At 34.4% G+C, this 21,602-nt stretch overlaps 1 protein-coding gene across 1 annotated transcript in view; it reads right to left on the reverse strand.

Moving 5' to 3' along the window:
* The window catches only part of itga2b (integrin, alpha 2b), a 31,923-nt gene extending 20,044 nt beyond the window's left edge, over nt 1-11,879 (reverse strand). Inside the window, 13 exon segments of the mRNA NM_001003857.1 lie at nt 417-602; nt 4,929-5,140; nt 5,238-5,290; nt 6,070-6,132; nt 6,252-6,295; nt 6,408-6,452; nt 7,295-7,417; nt 7,612-7,657; nt 8,153-8,202; nt 8,403-8,562; nt 8,982-9,079; nt 10,086-10,216; nt 11,716-11,879. Of these exon segments, the coding sequence (NP_001003857.1) occupies nt 417-602; nt 4,929-5,140; nt 5,238-5,290; nt 6,070-6,132; nt 6,252-6,295; nt 6,408-6,452; nt 7,295-7,417; nt 7,612-7,657; nt 8,153-8,202; nt 8,403-8,562; nt 8,982-9,079; nt 10,086-10,216; nt 11,716-11,879 (1,375 nt within the window).
* Nucleotides 11,880-21,602: the final 9,723 nt, after the last annotated feature.

Consider the following 21,602-nt stretch of genomic DNA (forward strand, 5'->3'; position numbering starts at 1 on the left):
CATAGGGCCCTTTTACTATAAAAGGCATAACAATCTATGTTATCTATCTGTTATGTTATTTATCTATGTTAAGTCTATGTTATTATCTATCCATGTTACGTCCATGTTATTATTCTTCTTTCATTAATTTGTACAAAAAATGTTTAGGATACATCAATAGATTGATTATTTCTCAACTCTGTTTTTGTGATACTTTAGTGAATTTCTCATGAACCTTCTAATTTTTTTTAGCATTTTGAGTTAAAGCACAAAATGGCTGACAATGTCAACTCTGTCAGGTAAAATCAAGTTTACTGTCATTGTCATGTGTGGACAATCAAATGTTTCCTATCATATTTAAACATTTTACATTATTTCTGGAATGAGACAAGAACTAAATCATCAGAGGTTTTTAAACAATGTATTACATACAGTACCTGGATATCCGTTATCATCAATATCTGTCCCTCCCCTTATGCTGAAGCCGAACATTGGAGGATCTATGAGGCTGCGAAATGGGCTCTCGATGACCTGGACATACTGGGTGCTCAAACCACCACTCTTACCCAGGTAAATAAACACTTTACCCCCATCAACTGAACCAGGCGCTCCCACTGCCACATCTGAGGAGAAATGAATACACGTGCTACATTATAAAAATATCCATAACTGAGCAGTTTTCTGTATTTTGTAATTCATGTTTTAATTTTACCCATGTTTACCAAGTGGATTTATGCTTTTTCTGCTTTATGGGACCTTGGTCTTTCTTTCAACAACATTTTTAATAGTTTAAGGTGATATATTGTCTGGGTTGATGTTGTACCTACGGTACAAAAACCTTGCAATAAGCTGCCAGTACATTTTTGGTACATTTTACAGACTTATTTCTCTACATAATATTTCTCACATTATATTGTTTCCAACAAATAAAATGTCAATAAAAGTAACTTTGGTAAACTGTAAAGTTGAATTTTCAACTTTATAAGTCAACTGAGCAGAGATCGAGGTACCATAATTCAATTCACAACCGTAAATAGTAGAAAACACTTGTGAATCACAAAATATCGAACTGTTAATTAACAGATTTTTTTTTTTACAGTGTATATGGTTTGTCTCTTAAAGGGATATAATTAAACATGTAATAAGCAAAACAGGACTAGGCCTTCACTAGGTAATTAAACAGCTTTTAAAAAAAATGACTTAGAAAAACACGTTACTGGTGTGTATCTTGAAACTATGGCACTGATTTATTTATGTCACTGCAGGTTATTTTTAGTTGAGGCGGCTCATACAGTACATGCAATTTAAGCCTTGTTACTGAAACTGGAGGACAAAATAATAATAAGAGGAAAAAATTCCAAGTGATATACTAATGTATTACACCATTACTGTATTGCATTATTGTTGATTATTTCTACTTCAGATGCCTGATGGAAGCCATGAAGGTTTTTCTAAACGTCTTCTAAACGTTTTCTAAACAATTTCAATGAAAAAATGTACTATATATTTAACAAAACAATACATGCTATAAAAATATTGATCCAATGTAAATGAATGCTGTTTTTTTCAGAACCATTAATAATAGTGTATAAAGTTTCTTTAGTATCTCAGATTGTATCTTCATAGAAAGGATTGTACAACACAAAAGACTTCAAACTATGCTTTCAAAAATCTTCATAATACAAAATAGTAATGATAGTAATGGTACACTGTAAACCCAAAAAGTTAAGGTAACTCAAACCATTTGAGGAAACCGACTGCAACAAACCATTTAAGTTCAAAAACTAATCCTAATGAGCACTGTGAACTTAATCCATTTGAGTAAATGAAGCAATTTGTGCACATTAAAACCCAATAAATGAAGAGAACTCAAACCAACTGAGTACTGTAAACCCAATAAGTTAAGGCAACTCAAACTGTTTGAGGAAACCAATTACTCCATTTAAGTTAAAGTAATGAGGCATTTAAATAACTCGATCTTTACCTTCAACACTGAGTTCAAATTTTTTTTCAAATGAGTAGAATAAACTTTCAGTATATTTTAAGTTAACTACACTCGTTTCATTTGATAAATTTGACTGTTGGGTTTTACAGTGTATTGAATAGTAATTCAATATTTTAAAACCATACAATTATGTGATGATACTGAATGTATTTTAAATCATACTATTATGTTGAACAGGGCTTCTTTACAGTGCATTCCCAGAGCAATTCTTTCTTTAAGATAAATTAGCCTAAATCTCATCACAGCAAAACAACTGCTGGCCCATTTAGGTCATAGCACTTGCTGCTTTTATAACTAAGAAAACAGAGATTGCGTGAGCTTCAGCTGTTATTAAGTGACAAGATTTAGAAGCAAGACATCATTAGAAAAGTCTGTCTTTAGAAAATAGACATTACTATCTACACTGTAAAAAAAAATGATGGGTTGCACACAATTCCGTCATGTTGCCCCAACACAAATTGATTAAATTGATTAATACACGTGCTACATTGTAAAAATATCCATAACCAGGGCTCGAAATTAACTTTTTTACTTGGTAGCACCGGTGCTCCCAACTTCAAAAATTTAGGAGCACCACAAAAAATTTAGGAGCACCCACCAAAAATGATTGAGCACTGCAGCAAATTGTATTTTAATGGATTTATTGTATTTTAAACAACATCAATTAGGACTAACAAAAACCAGAAACAACTATAACTAATGCTGAGATGACATTGATATTTGTGTGCAATAATTCCAAAATGAATGTTGAATAATTATAAAATATTAATGATGATGAAAATGACAATAATAGTAACAATGAATTACATGTGTCATCATCATGCTGCCTTGAATGTGCTTGAATGCAAGTTATCTGCTATAAAAAGTCTGTTACTTTATGAAAAATAATTGTATAGTTTGCATCAAACAAAAATGAAGCATTGCAGTAAGAAATATTTATTGTGTACTGCTGTTTTTATATGCATGTCAGTTTAATAAATAATATTTCTGCTACAAAACAAACAAAAGATTATAATAAATCATTCAATTCAATGATGAAAGCTGCAAAACAGTCATCAGTAACTAAATAAAAAAAAAAATACACCTCAGGAAAGAATAGACAAAAGAAAGTAAGTAAAGTCTCACTTTTATCACTCTTTAAAAGTTTTGGTTTCAGTTTGTGTCAATTTAAATGTTCAGTCTGAGCTGATTTTCATTTTTCTGTGTTTGTGGAAAAGCTGGCGAGTCAGCCGACCCAATTTATGAGCAGGATTCTTGCGATGACCAGCGGCGCTGTTGTTATGAGCCGCAGTTTCAGTGTAAACTTAGTAAAGGCCAGCTTCTTTGGCGATGATATGTACAGCAGGCACGTGCACACATAGGGCTCAACCTGTGCAGTGCACATGCCTTTTTTAGTCTTGGATAGAAAGTGCCCTTCCAAAATGATCAAAAGTGCCCCCGCGACGCAACAGTACGTGCTCTTGAGTACGTGCGCGACAACACAGCTGATCAGAACGTGCGCGAAAACACTGCTCTTTAGCACACGCGCTTTGGACGGTCTCTGCACGGGCCTGATGTACAGTATCAGATTTGACTTTTAGCGGACATTTGCGCTGAACACGCAGTGAATGCAACGCATCGAGATTCGGGCGCTTTCTCCGAAAAGCACGTATAGCTGGCGGATCAATATTCACCACATGTCATGATCGCTCATCTGCGCCTCAACTTTAGGTGGGGTTTGCAAACCTGGTGCTTTAAGTTTTCACTCTTCAGCCGTTTGCATTTCCCGTTGTCATAAAAGCTCCTTCCCTGTCATCTGACAGCGGAATACCTTGAGTGATTGACGGCTTATATAAACCAATATAGCGGCAGGAAAGAGCGATTCAGCACGTTTTTAGAAAAAATAAAAACAGGTCGCACTACAACCATTATCTGCAGTCCCACGAATGCTCCCATATATATTATGAGGTCGCATAGATTAATTTTTGGGCGCATATGCGACCAAAATGGTGGCAATTTCGAGCCCTGATAACTAAACAGTTTTCCGTATTTGGTCATTTCTGTTAAAAATGTACCCATGTTTACACAGTAGATTTATGCTTTTTGTGCTTTATGGAGCCTTGATCTTTCTTCCAAGAACATTTTAATAGTTTAAAGTGATATATTGTCTGGGTTGATGTTGTATATTATTGTACCTTGCAATAAGCTGCCAGTACATTTTTTTGTTATTTTACAGACTGATTTCTCTACATATTATTATTAATCACAAAGTAAGTTAACTTAATTGTTTTATTTATTTGTTTATTTTTTACAAATTAAAGTCGATTGAACATGATACAATTAAGTTGTTCCAAAAAAAAACTAAAGAATTGTGTTGATTCGGTTCGTTTAAATTAAGTAGTTTGAACAAGCATTAAAAAATGTAAATTTTTGAGTGTATAAAGATCAATACTGGGGTAAACTGTAAAATTTATTTCCATTCAGACTCATCCATCTTAAATAAAACACCTTCCATTTCAATTTTGTTATTGTGCTTTTACTGTATGCACACAGTTTGTGCAGCCAAATCGGAAGTTAGCACTCGACTGAATGGACGTTATCAGTGGTTATCAAGTGATAGATATGGGCCAGTAGTAGCCTTCTACACCCAATACTAGTAGTAGTAATTATTTATACTATTTATAAAAATTTCCCATTAATTGTATTTTATTAATGTCTACCCCTACCTCAACCCTAAACCCAACCGTCAAAGTAATGTAAAAACAAATCTGGAGTCTTTTTCATTAGTATAGCTGATTAACCATGTGGATGGGTGATAACAGCCCCTACTAGCCCATATCTATTAGCTGACAACACATTCAATTGAGTGATGACATTTGAAGTGGGTGGTTTGTGCTCAGAATTATCCATGAAAATATTAAGATGTGTTATTTTCACAGTTAAAAGTGCTCTAATGTCCCCTCACCATTAAAACCATCATGGTCGAGGTCTCCCAAAGGTGCTATGGCGCTGCCAAAACGCCCATATGCATATGTCCCGGCCAGGATCTGGTTGGGTCTGGAGGCGAAGGAGAAGTCATTTCTTTGCAGGTAAACATACACCTGTCCCACTTCTCGAAATTTCTGCGTGGACAGCTGCTCCATAAAAAGTGGCGCTCCAATCAGGATGTCATCCCACCTGAAGGCCACAGATGGAGTATAATTAATCTAGAAAACATTTAATAAAACCTCATGAACTACCAGAAGGATCAACTGGTCTCTGAGGTATAACTTACCCATCTCTGTTAATGTCTGTTACTGCTACAGAATGTCCAAAATAAGATGCTATCTGCAGGAGACAAGATAAAAAAAGTAAACATTACTGCATGAGAATGTTTAGTGTTCATTTTTACATATAGGAGCTTATCGGTGATTCTAGAATTGGGAGTACATTTTGTGTCTCTAAGATAAACCTTCAAAATATATATAAAAAAAATAGCAAAACAGTTTTGAATAACAAAACAAAATACATTGTTATCTCTTGAATAAAATTGTTTGTTTGTGTATTACGTGATATAATGTCTTGGAAATATTAGCTAAAACCCCACACTATTCCTACTTTTATCTGTCTCTTTCTCTTGAATCATAAATTCAGATTTAGTTATCATAAAAAATTAATCTTCATTCCTTTTTGTGTGTTTACAGTATATGTTAAATAAACATTTGCTTGAAACATCTATTTTTTATTAATATTATTATTTTATTATCTTTATTATTTATAAATGCAGTAATAAAAAAAACATAGTTTGTCCCTACTTTCTGGTCAACTCATCGGTTTTAAAAAAGTCATCACAATCTCTAAAGCACTGACAAAAAAAAAGACATGTAACTATCTCCAAGTGATCAAGTCACTTCATCTGGTGGGAAGATGGAAGGCATTAAGGCATGGCAATTATTTTTCTTTCATTTTTGTGAATTTAATATTTCATAAAGGAATAAAATGAATAACAAAAATAAACACACATGAAAAAAAAAAAACTATTGATGCACATTTGAGAACAGTTTAAAGATATCACATCCTGACCCATTTTCTGTATAATAAAATGCAACCACAAATAAATGTTTAACCTGGGTGCCACTAATTGCCTTCATGATTTGTAGAGGCACGGTTGCTCCATTTATTATTTTGACCTAAAAAAAGCACAGTTAAACAACCAATCATCATTCAATTTACCAATCATTAATCAATTGTTTATCTGAGCAAGACCATAATTGAAGTGCATTATTATCCAAGTAACAAGAACACTTACAGAGCCTGCAGTGTGCAGATCATTTGGGACGCCAACAACATAATCTGCAATATACATTAAATAAAGAACAACAGGAAAATAATGTCCAATTACGGTTTGTATAAAAAAAGTTGCATGTTTCTGAATAAAAGTGTAAAAAAAATTATTATTTTTTACCTGGGATGTTGTCATTATTAAACTTCCCAGCAGCAACAGAGTATCCTACAATGAAAATTATGTGACTGCATTGAATTGTTTTGTCATCATAATTTATTTGGTAACACTTTATAAAAACTGCACACTACAAATCATTTGTTAAGCATTAATAATTTAGTCTTCTGTTCATTTCAGAATATAACTCTTAATTGTCATTGAATTGTCTTTTTGAGATCTCAAATTTCTCTTGCGAGTGCCATCCGCTGTTCTCTCAAAAATCCACCAGAGGCCACTGTCAACTGACTGTTTGACTGACTGACCGATCGACTGACCCACCCACCCACTTCCCTAAACCCAACCAACAAATTAAAAAAGCAATTTATAACAAAAAAAGCCCACTTCTGATTTTTTATCACGTTTTACCACATTCTCACCCTGTTATTTACTTGTTTATTTTATTATTTGACTTCTGTTTTTGTCTTACGTTCTTCAACAGATTTGAACCCTGACGTCGTGGTCTGTGTCTCAAGTCCATCGACATGGTGAGCTAACTGGACAAACTGGTAATAGCTGGAAAGCCGTCCATATGGAGGTAAGTGAACAGCTGGTAAGTGTGAAAAGGAACGGCATCATACCATCGCGTAGCGTTCATTTAAAAAATTAAATGCAGCCATACATATTTCTGGCTACATAATTCACAATCTCCAGAAATGTATATAGGGATATGTTTTAGAATGAGCCTATGTTGCAAATACTGCATTTGTAGTCGTATTTATAACCTGCTTAATGTCTATTAACATAGAGGTAATGCTTAACAACTGGCTAATGCTTTATAATAAACATTGTGCAGTTATTATAAAGTGTTTATTAATTGGTCACTGCTTCCGGTGTCAGAAGCCATATCTTACCCAGATATAGGTCGTAGTAATCCCGTCTTTGTGGTGTTTTGGTTTCACCGTTCATGGAGTGTTTGGGAGTGAATGAACTACCGCTGCTCATGATGTTTACAAGTGATGCTGTGATGATCTGACCTGAAGTCAAGAGAAATGCCCACTACGGTCACGGCACGCTTCACAAAGTCATATAAACCTTGCTGCAAGTGCTCTGTCAATGCACATTTATAACAATAACCATCTTTTCAAATGTCTGAATCTCAGTGAAAACAGCCTTGCTCTGCTGGTGACACCCTTTGTGAGATCTCCTTCTCAATGCTTTTGATACTTGCCTTGAAAATAATAGCCTCCTGGTGCACCAAGAACTACTCTGCCATTCTACAATGAATAAGATAAAAAAAAGATCTTAAGCAATTTAATATTGATACAGTATTAAATGTACTGTATATAAAATGGCTTTTTGCTCTTGAGCTTGTTAACCTTGGGCCAGTCCATGGGCATACTAAATACTGGATTACTTGCTTTATGCTTTGCACTCCTTACTCAGTGTTAACGAGTAATTATGGTTATTATACCTTTTCACACTGTAAATAATGGTGCCCGAGAGAGCCCAAACACACTTAAAATAAAAAAATATTGATGCAAAGTGAAAAACAAAAACAAACTGAACACACTAACAAATTGATCTTACTTAATTTGACAACACACTGCATGCAAATTCTCACAACATACACTACCTGACAAAAGTTTTGTCACCTATCCAAGTTTTAGGAACAACAAATAATAACTTGACTTAGTTGATTTGGTAGGCTATCTACTTCATAATGGTTTATGAAAATACAGAAAGAAAAAAAAACCCCAGACGGATTAAACCTTGGTGATGTCGGTGGTAAATCCAGCCTCACAGTATCTCCTGTCAGGATCTGCATGCATGGATTTGATAATTATTGATTAGAGCACATACAAGTTTAGATGTCTGAAGAGTAAAAACAAACCATATACTGTATTCCGTTTTTCCTACACCCCATAATGGTATGCCTTGAATTATGATAGTAATTTACATAAAAGTGTAAAATTATTTTGCCTACGTGACTATTTGAAAGCGGTAAATTCAACGTCTTACAGCCTCTGGTGTAAATGGCGTCTACATATTCTTCCCTGCAGGGGGCATAGTTTGCCAACTCTCCTGTTTTCATGTTCAAAAGCTGACAGTTCCCCACAGGTGTGTTCATGGCTTCTTCTTGGTCCACGAGGACGTTCCAGTGAAACAATGGGGCACAGGCCTGTCTCCCGTTTGCATGAGGAGGTAAACAGAAACCGTTCGTTATGGGACACTGTCCACAAAAACAATGCTAGCAGTGTGCACTTTACAACAGATAGACAAATAGAAATTCTAATTAAACATCTTATAAAACATATTTTTAAAAATGTAAAATTAAAAATCCTTTTAAACTATGGTGACCACAAAGCAGTGTTTTTACTGGACTAACCATGGTTTAACAGTGATTTCTAGAGTAAAAGTAAAAAAAATTGGCTAACAGGCTAAATAACCTTACCATATTTTAAATGTAAAACATGTATTGCTTGAGAAAAAATCTGAAGGCCCTTTAATATGCATGCTATTAATAACTAGACTCCAGTCTAATGAATATACAGCTTTGACAGGAAGAATAGTGTGGTTAAGGAACTCACAGTAACTCACCAAGATGTAGTTGTTGTAGGTTCGAACTGAAGCACCCAACCACTGGTTCGACTTGTGAGCCATTAGGAGCATGTTACCAAATGTAATATTTTCATCACCTTTGAGTAATGGATTGAGAAAAAACGTGTGGAACAATATGTCTTTATGTGAAATGGCATTCCATTATATGCTGTACATACTGGGTACAAAAATCAAATTGTAACTGATTTGCAAGCTTTCATTTTGTTTTGATTCAATTCTTGTGTGTTTTTTATTCAAAATGACAGTTCAGCCTAAAATGAAAATTCTGTCATTGACTCACCCTGTACTCACATGTTCCAAGCCCATTTGTTTGTTCTCTTGAACACATAGGAATAAATGAAGAATGTTGGAATCTGGGGCAGCATGGTGGCGCAGTGGGTAGCACTGTCGGCTCAGTTGGCATTTCTGTGTGGAGTTTGCATGTTCTCCTGGTGTTGGCATGGGGTGCTCTGGTTTCCCTCAGAAGTCGAAAGACATGCGATGTAGGTGAATTGGGTAAGCCAAATTGTCTGTAGTGTATGTGTGTGAATGAGAGGGTATGGGTGTTTCCCGGTGCTGGGTTGCAGCTAGTAGGGCATCCGCTGCGTAAAACATATGCTGGATAAGTTGGGGGTTCATTCCACTGTGGCAACCATCGATTAATAAAGAGATTAAGCCGAAAAGAAAACAAATAATTGAATGAAGGAATGAATGAATGTTGGAAACCAGTACCTGTTGACTTATATTTTCCTTGCATAGATATAAATAGTTACTTGTTTGAAATATTATTTGAAATGTCTTCAAACCAACAAACTCAAACTGGTTTGGAAAATGTTAGGGGTTAGTTAATGATGATAGAAACATTTTTTGGTTGACGTTTCCAAAAAAACGAACATTGAACATCAGTTTACAAATGTTGAATTATTACAAAATAAGAGCTGCAGTGCTGTATATTAAACTTTTTAACATTTGGAATGTAGAAAAAAAGACAGATCGGCAGCTTTTATGAATCAGTATAAAATTGTCTACAGTTATTCTGGCAGTAAAATCTGGCTATTTTGGTATGTATTCCATATACAGTACATACTGGAGGAGTTTACTCACCTTTTTGGTCAAAGTTTAAGGTCTGACATGATTGTCCTCTTGTTGCCCAGGGACACATGAAGACAGAGCCACCATGAGAGACCCCAGACTGATTTGTGTTTGCTCTTGGAGCTCCAACCACCACACTTACACTGCAAGGGGAAAACAGAGAAAAATAGCCATATATTTTTAGTTATAGTGTAGTTTATAGTATATGCAGTATAATTAATTATAGATAAAAAGTTTAGTAATTTAAAAATAGTAGATGGGCTGCACAGTGGCACAGTGAGTAGCACGTTCGCCTCACAGCAAGAAGGTTCGATCCTCGGCTGGGTCAGTTGGCGTTTCTGTGTGGAGTTTGCGTGTTCGTTGCATGTGCTCCGGTTTCCAGCACAACTCCAAAGAATTGGATAGGCTAAATTATCCATAGTGTATGTGTGTGAACGAGTGTGTATGGATGTTTCCCAGTGATGGGTTGCAGCTGGAAGGGCATCCGCTGCATAAAACAGAGAAGTTGGTGGTTCATTTCACTGTGGCGACCCCAGATTAATAAAGGGACTAAGCCAAAAAGAAAATGAATGAATAAATGAAATAGTAGATTTTCTTCAAACAGCTTAAATCATTTTTCAAAAAATAAATCTACATTTTTATTTGGCATGATAAAAACACAATTGATAAAAATTTCATGATCGAAATTGACAGCAAATACATCTATAATGTTACACATGAACAAATGAACATTTCCTTGCTCTTTTAAACATCTTTAGGAAAATATTTAAAAAAGAAAAAAAATCAAAGCGGGGCTAATAATTCTGACTTCAAGTGTGTATGTATGTATGTGTGTGTGTATATCTATATATAGCCCCCCTAAATTATTAGCCCCCGTGTTTATTTTTTTTCCCAGTTTCTGTTTAACGGAGAGCAGATTTTTTTCAACACATTTCTAAACATAATCGTTTTAATAACTTATCCCTAATAGCTGATTTATTTTATCTAAGCCATGATGATAGTAAATAATATTTGACTAGATATTTTTCAAGACACTTCTATACAGCTTAAAGTGACATTTAAAGGCTTAATTAATTAGGTTAACTAGGCAGGTTAGGGTTATTAGGCAAGTTATTGTTTAACAATGGTTTGTTCTGTAGACTTTTGGTAATGGTAAGTAAAATATACTTAAAATGTACATAAACTTAATAATTTTTTTAATGAACTTTAACTCTATACTAAATACTAAGTGATTTAAAATTGAAACTAAAATGTAAAACGGTAGTACTGTTTTTCCATTAAAGCAGAACTGCACAATACAATGGATGAATAATTGTTGTTGATAACTGTACATTCTCGGAAATAAAGGTACAAGAGCTATCACTAGGGTGGTACCTTTACAAAAGAAACACATTTGTATTTAAAGGGTCCAAATTGGTAACTCAAAAGCTTAAATCTGTACCTACAAATTTTAAGAGGTACACTTCTGTACTTTTTAGGTACTAATATGTACCCTTGAGGGATCTATAGAGACCCTTTAGGTACCACACCAGTGATGGCTTTCAGGATCAGCATATTTGAATGAAGGGCTTAACACATTCTGAAACCATCAGCTAGCTACTTCATATGGAGAATGTACGCTGTGCAGGTCTGCAATACTCACCTCTTACTGCTTGACTGATAAAAGTCCACTGAGAAACCAAAGTAGCTGTCCTCGGGGCCAGAGAAGACCGTGTATTGGTTTAGATCCAAGTTAAAGCCCCTGATGTGATTTGTAAAAATGAGTATGGACAAAAACAGCAGACTGAATTCCAGTTTCTTGTCCATCTTCTCCAAGATGCTTGTTAGAGTCGCCTTAAGCTGTCCTGCTGGTAAGATGATGTTAAAACTGTTCTGTCTCTTTGGGAGAACTCCACACCACTTGTTATACTAGTCTGTGGTTACAAGATTTGAAATGACACATTTGACACTTCCGATGTGTGCTTCCTTCAGATAGGATGAGGTACATTTCATGGGTTTCCAGAATGCTCAATAAGTTTTTTTTGGGCATACTGTTAAAAATATGCTGTTTTTGGCAATAGATAGCAACATAGGAGCATCAACACAAACCTTTTGATGCATCTACATTATAGTAGAGAAACTGAACATGCTAATATTAAAAATATAGCAAAAAAAGCATGCTCAACACTAACAAGATATGAAGGAACATTTTCAGGAAGATACTGTAGTAGAGAAGTGACAGAACTATGTCAAACTCAGGAAGTCTCACCCCAAGAGATTACACATTTCCAAAAATATAGTTTTTTAATTACAAAACATACCATTACATTTTTATTGCAGATTTGGTCTGAGTGCAATTTATACTCTTTAAATACTATATATAACATCCCATATGCAAGTATATGCCATTCAAAGTATTTCAATTACATATATGATATTTAAATTCATATTAAATATCCTGTATGCAACATATATTTCGAAATATTGCAAAAACAGCCCCTTACATATATATTTTCCCTAATTCAAATGTTCAAATAGATGTTGGCATAAATTAAAACATACATTTAATTGCAACTAACATGTTTGAACATATTTGTATTGTAATTTAGAATTACATGTTGCATATATGACATAAATTTTATATATATGCACAATTCAAACATGCACTTGTATGTTATATATTAAATTTGCATATACTGTATTACCATATATCAGAAATTTTTGAGAGATGTGTTCCATGTGTAGTTGTTTTTTTTTTTATCTACTGAGCAAAGCTTAGTCTTTTCTATGCTCTTTATGGTGTCCTACCCCTAGGCAGCTAAAAATATGGTCAGTTATTGTACTGTCTGTTTGGTTGTGTAAAGATGTGACATTTTCTGTCACTATTTTTGTGCTTTTATCCAGTGGTTGTCAAAGCATAAACATCTTTTCTTGGTTTGTAATGTTTCATTGCTCCTTTTTATTCATTGGATTGTATCACTTTTATTTCACCAATCAAGTTGAATGTGTATGTTATGAATTAACATTAAGCCTCAACATTCATAGATAAGCATTATTCTCTTAGGCCAGGGATTACCAACCTTGTTCCTGGAGGTCTGGTGTCCTGCAGATTTGAGCTCCAAGCCTAATCAAACATACCTGAACAAGCTAATCAAGGTCTTACTTGGTATACTTGAAACGCCTAGGCAGGTGTGTTGTGGCAAGTTGGAGCTAAACCCTGCAGGGCATCTGACCTCCAGGAACGAGACGTGACCCCTGTCTTAGGCTGTGTTTACACATGGCAGGATTTGTTCGTTTAATACAAACTCTGATGTGATTGCTCTGTTAGTGTGGGTCATTTGTTAGTGTGGGTCATTTGAACTGGAAAACATGCAGACCAAGACCCCAAGAAAAGAATGGTTTCGGTCCACTTCCAAACAAAGTCTTGTGGTGTTAGTTAGACTGAAATGTAAACAAAATACAGACCCAATACATCTAAACAAACAAACAAACAAACAAACAAACAAACAAACAAACAAACAAACAAACAAACAAACAAACAAACACACAAACAAACAAACACACAAACAAACAAACAAACATAATGCATACATAACATAGAATTCATAACCATTTTTGTCATTGTTGTACAATACAAAAAAGGGGGAAAAGTATCCTTGCAGATCTTTATTTACTGTATGAAGTTACTGTATGAACAGACATATTTCTGTTTTGAATCTTTTACATATTTATAAGCTCTGCACAGGTTATAAGCTAATAAATCTAACATCACAAATGCACAAGCACATTTATACCAGCACACAGCCTTATTTTTGGATGTTGTATATAAGTAGAGGAGAAGAAACCTTTGAAAAACATCGTTATTTTTATTAATGTGCTCACAAAAGTATTTTTGCAGCTTAATTATATTCTGATATAGGCACTGTAGGCATACAGTCTATTCTGAGGAATTGTTTTGGATGTTCTTTTAACAAATTGGGACCAATGCTGTTTTTGGAGGACGAGGGAGCTCTCAGATTTACTTAAAATACCTTAATTAGTGTTCTGAAGATGAATGGAGGTTTCAGGAGTTTGGATTGAATAGCATGAAGTTAATTAATAATCTTATTTTCATATTTGGGTCAATCAGCACCTTAACTACAAGTGTAAACACAACTAAACTTTAGTTAATGCTTGATGTCATCTGTGTTACCAAGTCATCGAAACACAAAACTACCTGTTCAGGCTCCATTTTATGTATCTTCTGGCTAAAAACAACAAGCCCACAGTTATCTTCTGACATTGGATATGTATCAAAAACAGCCTGCAAAATGAACAACATTTGCTCAGAGCAGCACACAATAGCTAAACTAATGAAAAAGAAAGGTAATTTTAACTGAATACATAGATGGAAAAAATGCAAGCACACACACAAACTGTTTGGCTTCAAGTCCATGTGCTGGACCAGTGGAGCGAAAGATTAGATGCTGGATCAGGTACTGTTTGGATCTGTCTCGAATACATGGTTTCAAGCAGATCTTAGATTAGAATTGCACACCTGCAATCCTCCAAACACTGTCAGCAATAGATGGCCTCACCAAGACTTACTTTAGTTAATTTCAGATTAAAAACTAATTGTACAGTAAGCCAGTGATATCTTAAACAATATTGTATGGAGATGTCAGGTTTATTTGAATGACTATGCTTCCATATTTGGTTCAGGATTCCTGGGCTTCTTGGAAAGGTCTTTCAGGAACGTCTCTTTGTATTCGGTCACCCAGTCGCCAAAGCAGCTCCAGCAAGGACGAAGCAGCAGGTCATGCAGAAACCAGGTTAGGAGAGAGCCAGAGCAAGGCCCAACCCAATACACCTGCACAGGGCCAGGTAAAACATGGAATAATCCTTCATAATCATAAAATAATGAGACAAAATTATGCACCTTTGTGATTGTTTTTGTTCCAGCAATTTTCATAAAATGTTTATTTTTTATAGTCAACATTAATGTGTAAAACAACACGTCAAATTAAAAATAAAACAATACTCCAAAGTTATTAATTGTAAAATGTATGTAAAAGTCACCCAGCATACTTTTTTATATTATATACAATATAAGAGTAATCAATACTGTTAAAATAGTTGGATTAAAAATACCCCAACATAAAACACAACTACAGGTTATTATAGCACCTTCCCAATTATGGGTTATTTTAGCCTAATGCATTGGATTATATAATGTATCCCAAGGCATTGGGTTATTTTGATGAAATGTTATTTTTTCCATTCTGGTATTACTAATACTATTAATTTATAATTATGGCTGAGTAAATAAATACATGTCTCTGCTGTGTCCTAAAGTTTAGAATGACGGCCAGATATCCCAAATATATGTATCATCCAAAAAATAAAAAATAAAAATAATAAAATAAAATAAATAAATAAAACTGTAGAGATGAACACGGGAGGTAGAGAAAGCATTTTGTCCATTGAATATAGATCGGCTATGAAGTGCACGTTTGTATCATCAGTAATTAAGAGTGCTGGTGAAACGAATATAAAAAAGACGAAACAAAGAGGTATTTTGATAAAAAAAAATAACATCAATATTGTTGCGCTAGAGCGTAAACTTTATAACGCAAAAACTAAAATACACACGCATATTGATACAGCCCGGTCTGTGTCGGGTAAATCAGTAGACTGTTAAAATTTAAAATTTTAACTCAACTGGTTGAGTTATAATATAAATAACTAAATAAAGGTTATAAATAACCCAACAAAGCACCCAATATTTAACCCAACTGGTTGAGTTATTAATAAATAACATAATAAAGGTTAAAAAATAACCCAACAAAGCACCAAATATGTTTAACTCAATCATTGGGTTAAATAAATAACTTAACGTTTTTAGTGTGTAGCCTAAATAATATTGTGTTTTAAATTATAATTTTTTTTATTGACAAATAGGAATAGTAGTTTCAAAGAATAAAGGTTTATAATTTATAATTCACACTTTAGAATAACCATTAGTTCAGTGGTTCCCAAAGTGGGGATCGGGACCCCTGAGAGGTTGCGGTACAATGACAGGGGGTTTGCTTGGTGATTTCTGAAAGTCAATAATTTGATTAAACTATTAGAATTGCTATATTTTAACCATCACCCACACAAGATGAAAAATTATAACTTTTAATAGTAAAAAACACCAACATGCAAATGAAAAGCCATCAGCCTTTCAATTATTTTGGTGTGTTTACTTTAGATTAACAACACATTAATAGTATCAGTTGCAGCAGATTAATTTTATAGCACCACTTTTTGACACCTTTATGTCAATCTAATACATAAAAAAATAAACACAGGCCACAATTGAATATTGAGAATGATCTCTGGTCTCTTTAGCTGAGTTTAATATTACATTTAACAAATTAATAAATGATTATAAAAATGATATGGTTGATAGACTTGCACATTTTTTGTGTTGTCAATTTGCTTGCATTTATATAGGCCTATTGTGTGTGTGCAACGTTTGTATATCTATAACCACCTCTGAGGAATTTGGGGGTCACGAGTCATAGGCATTGTTATTTTAGGGGTCGCGGGCCGAAAAGTTTGGGAACCCCTGCATTATTGAACTTAAATAACAACTAACATTAACAAAGATGAATAGATACCTTAATAATTGTATCACTAATTGTTATAACAACAAGTAACACGAGTTACGTAATAATATTACTTTTCTAAGTAACGAGTAAAGTAACGCATTACTTAAAAAAGTGAAAAGTAACAATATTCGAGTTACATTTTTAAAATGTAATGCAAGTTACATTTAAGTTTAATTGAATAGCTTTTAAAAATATATATTTGTGAATTAAAAATAATGTAGTCACTTTAAATCCCACACTTGATGAGAGAATGTGTTTATTATTTTGAACTAAAACAAAAAGTACAAAAGTAGCATACACATTGCTTTAAACTGTGAGTAAATGTGTAGTTTATAGAGTGCGTTGTTAAATGCGAGCTCCTCTATTTAAAAAGGTTTTTGGAAAACCTGCAGATTCTGATAGATTTCAAGCCTCAGCAATGCAAAAGTAACCCAAAAGTAACTTAACGCAGTTACTTTTTTGAGGAGTTTCTAAAGTAACTTTGCTCTACACTGTTAACTAATGGACCATTATTTTAAAATGCTACCTTTTATTATCATTTTGTGACTGAAATGATTCTAAATATTTTAGTATCATAAAATTATTTGTGTTCTAAATAAACCTGACAAAATTGTTCACTATGTAAACTAGTACTACTTTAAATGACATTTTAGTGGATGTCGTCTGTAAATCATATTAAATGACAGGCATTATTTAGTTGTAATCAATATGAATACATACTTACTCTTACTCCCAGGGCCATTTATATTAAAGTTGATATTTAACGACGCCAATGTTGGTGTTTCGTAACATCAAATTTTTTACAAGGTGGGTCATTAGTCCAATGCCAATGACCAGGACATACATGCATGCACTATGGACAGTTTAGCTTACCAAATTCACCTATAGTACATGTCTTTTGAACTGTGTGGGAAACCGGAGCACTTGGAGGTAACCCACACAAACACAGGGAGAACATGCAAACTCCACACAGAAATGCCAACCGAACCAGCTGAGATTTGAACCAGTGAACTTCTTGCTGTGAGGTGACAGTGCTACCCACTTAGCCACCGTGCCACCCAATAGAATACATAATGTCTGAAAATAAAAATAATGTGCTACATTTTTATTGTTTTGATGCTTAAGGCCCCGTTTACACTAATGCGTTTTAGTTTGAAAACGCATAAGTTTTGCTACGGTTACGCCAACCGTCCACACTACGCCGGAGTTCTCGAGCGCCGAAAACGGAGCGTTTCGAAAACGCTGGAGAGGCCGTTTTCATTTTGAAACGCTGCTGCTCCGTCTCAGTGTGGATGATGGAAAACGGAGACATCTGAAAACGGAGGCGGGGCTGCAGACATTCGCCTCTCTGATTGGGGCTTTTCCTGAATATTAAGTAGCCTAACACGCACAGTTCAGTCCTGAATCTTCTCCGTGTAAGTTCAGACTTCGCAAGTTTGATCAAGGCTGCAGTCTCTTCTTCTCAGTTTGATATGGAAAAGCAGACTATACCGAGGACACGGGTAAATCTTCAAAGGGAACAGTGTACTTTATAACTTCATTCACATCACCCTGGCTTCGTTGTTTCACTTTCTCAACAATAAAATGTAAACATGATTTAAGGAACTGCCTATTTTCATTTTAATATTAGCAACTTAGACAGCAGACATGTTGAGGCGCCGTGCTGTATAAGATGAGCGTCATCTTCACTGTCTGGATATTTATAACAAAACGGAGCCGATAACAACACTGCCTCCTTTCAATTTCAGTGAAAATACGAAACATCCCCTCTCTTTTGCTGAGTATCAGTTTTAAGAATCGATAATGGCCATTTTAAAAGTATAACATACAATAAGTTTATACATTATAGGAAATAAAGGCAAGCGATAAGTCAATATACAGAATGTACGTGCTTACATTAATCATTAACTTATCTTTGCGCTCAGCCAAAACACGTTACCTGAGAACAAGTAATAGATTCCAATGCCCAAAGTCAGGGAATATGTCGTTAGATAAAGACAACAAGATGAATGAAATATCCCGTTTAATAAATATAGTGAGATTAGATCCAGCGGGAGATGCTTGATGAGAAGTCCGACTAGCAGAGCTCTCATCTGGGTACATGGGCTGCAGCGCTTGCCCGAGAGCGTCTGTGTGGTCACGTGATGTGCGTTTTCAGCGTTTTGGTGTGGACGGAGAGCAGTTCAGAAACGCTGGGTAAAACGCGAGTGTGGACGCGGATCGTTTTCATTCTAAAACGCCGTTTTAAAACTAAAACGTACTAGTGTAAACGGGGCCTAAAACCCCCCTTTCATCCCTATTATCATTCATTATCAAGTATTATTTTATCAACATTTTCTTAGCTTCAAATTCTTCGACATTTTCATTTCCATCACACAAAGTTTGTTTACTCACCCAATGATTGTGGAAGTTCATAGTTAGCACAGCTGGACCAAATGACCTGGCAGGATTCATTCCACAGCCGGTGAAGCCGATCTGCACACACACACACGCACACAAATACACGGGACAACTCTAGGTCTTGTGCCAAATTCAAACTTCATGCCAGATCGCTCCTTATTTATTTGTGGCAAACAAGCAGTTCATTTGGGTTTCAGAAAGAAAAACATGAAATAAGAATTAAGCAAATGTTCAGCAGATGTTCACCATGCTAAATGACAGGCTACTTCAGTCATATCATGTAAAGGCTGATCTCGGTTTATCCGTCAGGAAAATTGACCGAAATTACTATCTGTTAATTTTTCCATATTTTAATCGTATAATATGTTGTATTAAGCCTGTTGTTTTGTTCATTTCCGCACTGACAGCTCGAAAGAAAGATTTACATTGATCTGATGCAGTCTCGGTTCCTCTGCTATGTCTCTCTATAATTTAAGCCTATAATGCAGAATTCTAGCCAACGTTTCTTTAATAGATTGATTAATTCAATAGATCGATTTTTACAAAACTTGACAATTGAAATGAGGCTCTGTATATGAGAAAGTCTGACCTCTGCTTTATATTCGGTGACGATGTTTGTGGGTTGTTAAAATTAAAGTGCACATTTTTGCTTCTAAAATATTCTTTACACAACGGGTCAAAAGTTTGGGGTCAGTATGATTGTTAAATATGTTAAACTAAGCTTCTTCTGCTCACCAAGGCTGCAATTATTTCATCATAAATACAAATGATGAAATGTTGCACTATAAAATAACTGTTCAAAAGTAGTTTATCATTTAATTTATTCATTTATTCCAGTGATTTTAAAGATGAAATTTCAGCTTCATTACTCCAGTCACATGATCCTTCAGAAATCATTAATATTAATTATTATTATATTTATTAATGGTAATAGTAATAAAAGCAATAATGTCTGGAGTAATAATTTTATTTGAAACTACATACAGTAACAAAGTAGTTATTTAAAACTTTGATAAATATTTCACAATTTAACATTTTTTACATTTAATAAATGTAGCCTTGATGAACTGAATAAGTTTTCTTAAAAACATTTAAAAAATTACTGTAAATATATATACAGTGGAAGTCAGAATTATTAGCCCCCCTTTGTTGTTTTTTTCTTTTTAAAATATTTCCTAAATGATGTTTAACAGAGCAAGGAAATGTTGATAGTATGTCTGATATTATTTTTTCCTCTGAACAAAGTCTCATTTGTTTTATTTTGGCTAGAATAAAAGCAGTTCTTAATTTTTTATGAACCATTTTAAGGTCAAATTTATTAACCCCTTAAGCTAATTGTTTTTTAGACTGTCTCCAGAACAAACCATCGTTATACAATAACTTGCCTAATTACCCTAGCCTGCCTGGTTAACCTAATTAACCTGGTTAAGACTGCTTCAATCTTTTACTTTCACACTAGTACTTAGTCATTTTAGCGACCTCAGATACTGTTGGCTGGTTCCTGTTGGTTGTGCACCTTTTTTTACCGACGCCATAATAAAGACAGAGATCACTGCCTATTCACAAGAAAAAAGTGATTGACAGGTGGTAATTATGTGTGTAACTTGCCTTTATTCATTTACTGTATGATTTGTTTTTGGGTCAAACAAAGACCATACAGGTCAGGTAGTTTAAACTGTAGACTACAAATAATTAATTTGTTATTAATTAATTAATTATTCATAATCGAAAATCTTAAGAATCGAAAATGTAATCGAATCGAGAATTTGGAGAATCATGACACCCCTAATCCTTATTTATATTTATTTTATTAAAAACAAGCTTAGATTTGCCCACCTATCAGATTATAGATATGAGGCAAAGCATTAGATGTAACTCAGTTTTTTTAACCACACTTCGTTATTATTGTTAATTTATTAGTTTGCTGGAAATTAGAACTAAAGTTAGAAATAGTTTTGAAACAAATCTTTGCACTTAACAAACTAAATTACTTATTTATAGGCTAATGGATGTATGTGCGTACAACAAGATTCCCTATCCACAAGAGTGAAAGTGAAAGTTCAGAATGAGGAGGCTCATCTCTCATCATCGTGCTGCAGATTCTCTGTTTAACTGTTTTCTCTCTAGTCAAACGTTCAGTTTTTCCACTTAAAAATCTGTCATGTAAATAGCAAATGCGATATGGCGCAATGCAACTGACTCTTAAAGGGAATGGAAGATGAGACTCTGATTGGTTTATTCTCAAAACACACCCAAAACTCATTAAGAGATTAAGCTCAACCCTGTTAGACCATGCACTACAACGCAAATCGAGTTTTTCCTCCTTAAAATAGCAAAAGTGGATTCTGACACGCCTTTATTGTTCTTGCGGCCTGCGCTTTGCACTTTGTGCATGGATCGTCAAAATAGAACCCAAGGACTTAAAAAAAAAACAGTCAATGAGCAAATGAGTTTAATAAACACTGAAAAATGTTTCACTTACCATATATACACAAATAAAACAATTTCACAATTA

The sequence above is a fragment of the Danio rerio genome, chromosome 3 (genome assembly GCF_049306965.1).
Source record: "Danio rerio strain Tuebingen ecotype United States chromosome 3, GRCz12tu, whole genome shotgun sequence".
In the NCBI taxonomy this organism is placed as follows: domain Eukaryota; kingdom Metazoa; phylum Chordata; class Actinopteri; order Cypriniformes; family Danionidae; genus Danio; species Danio rerio.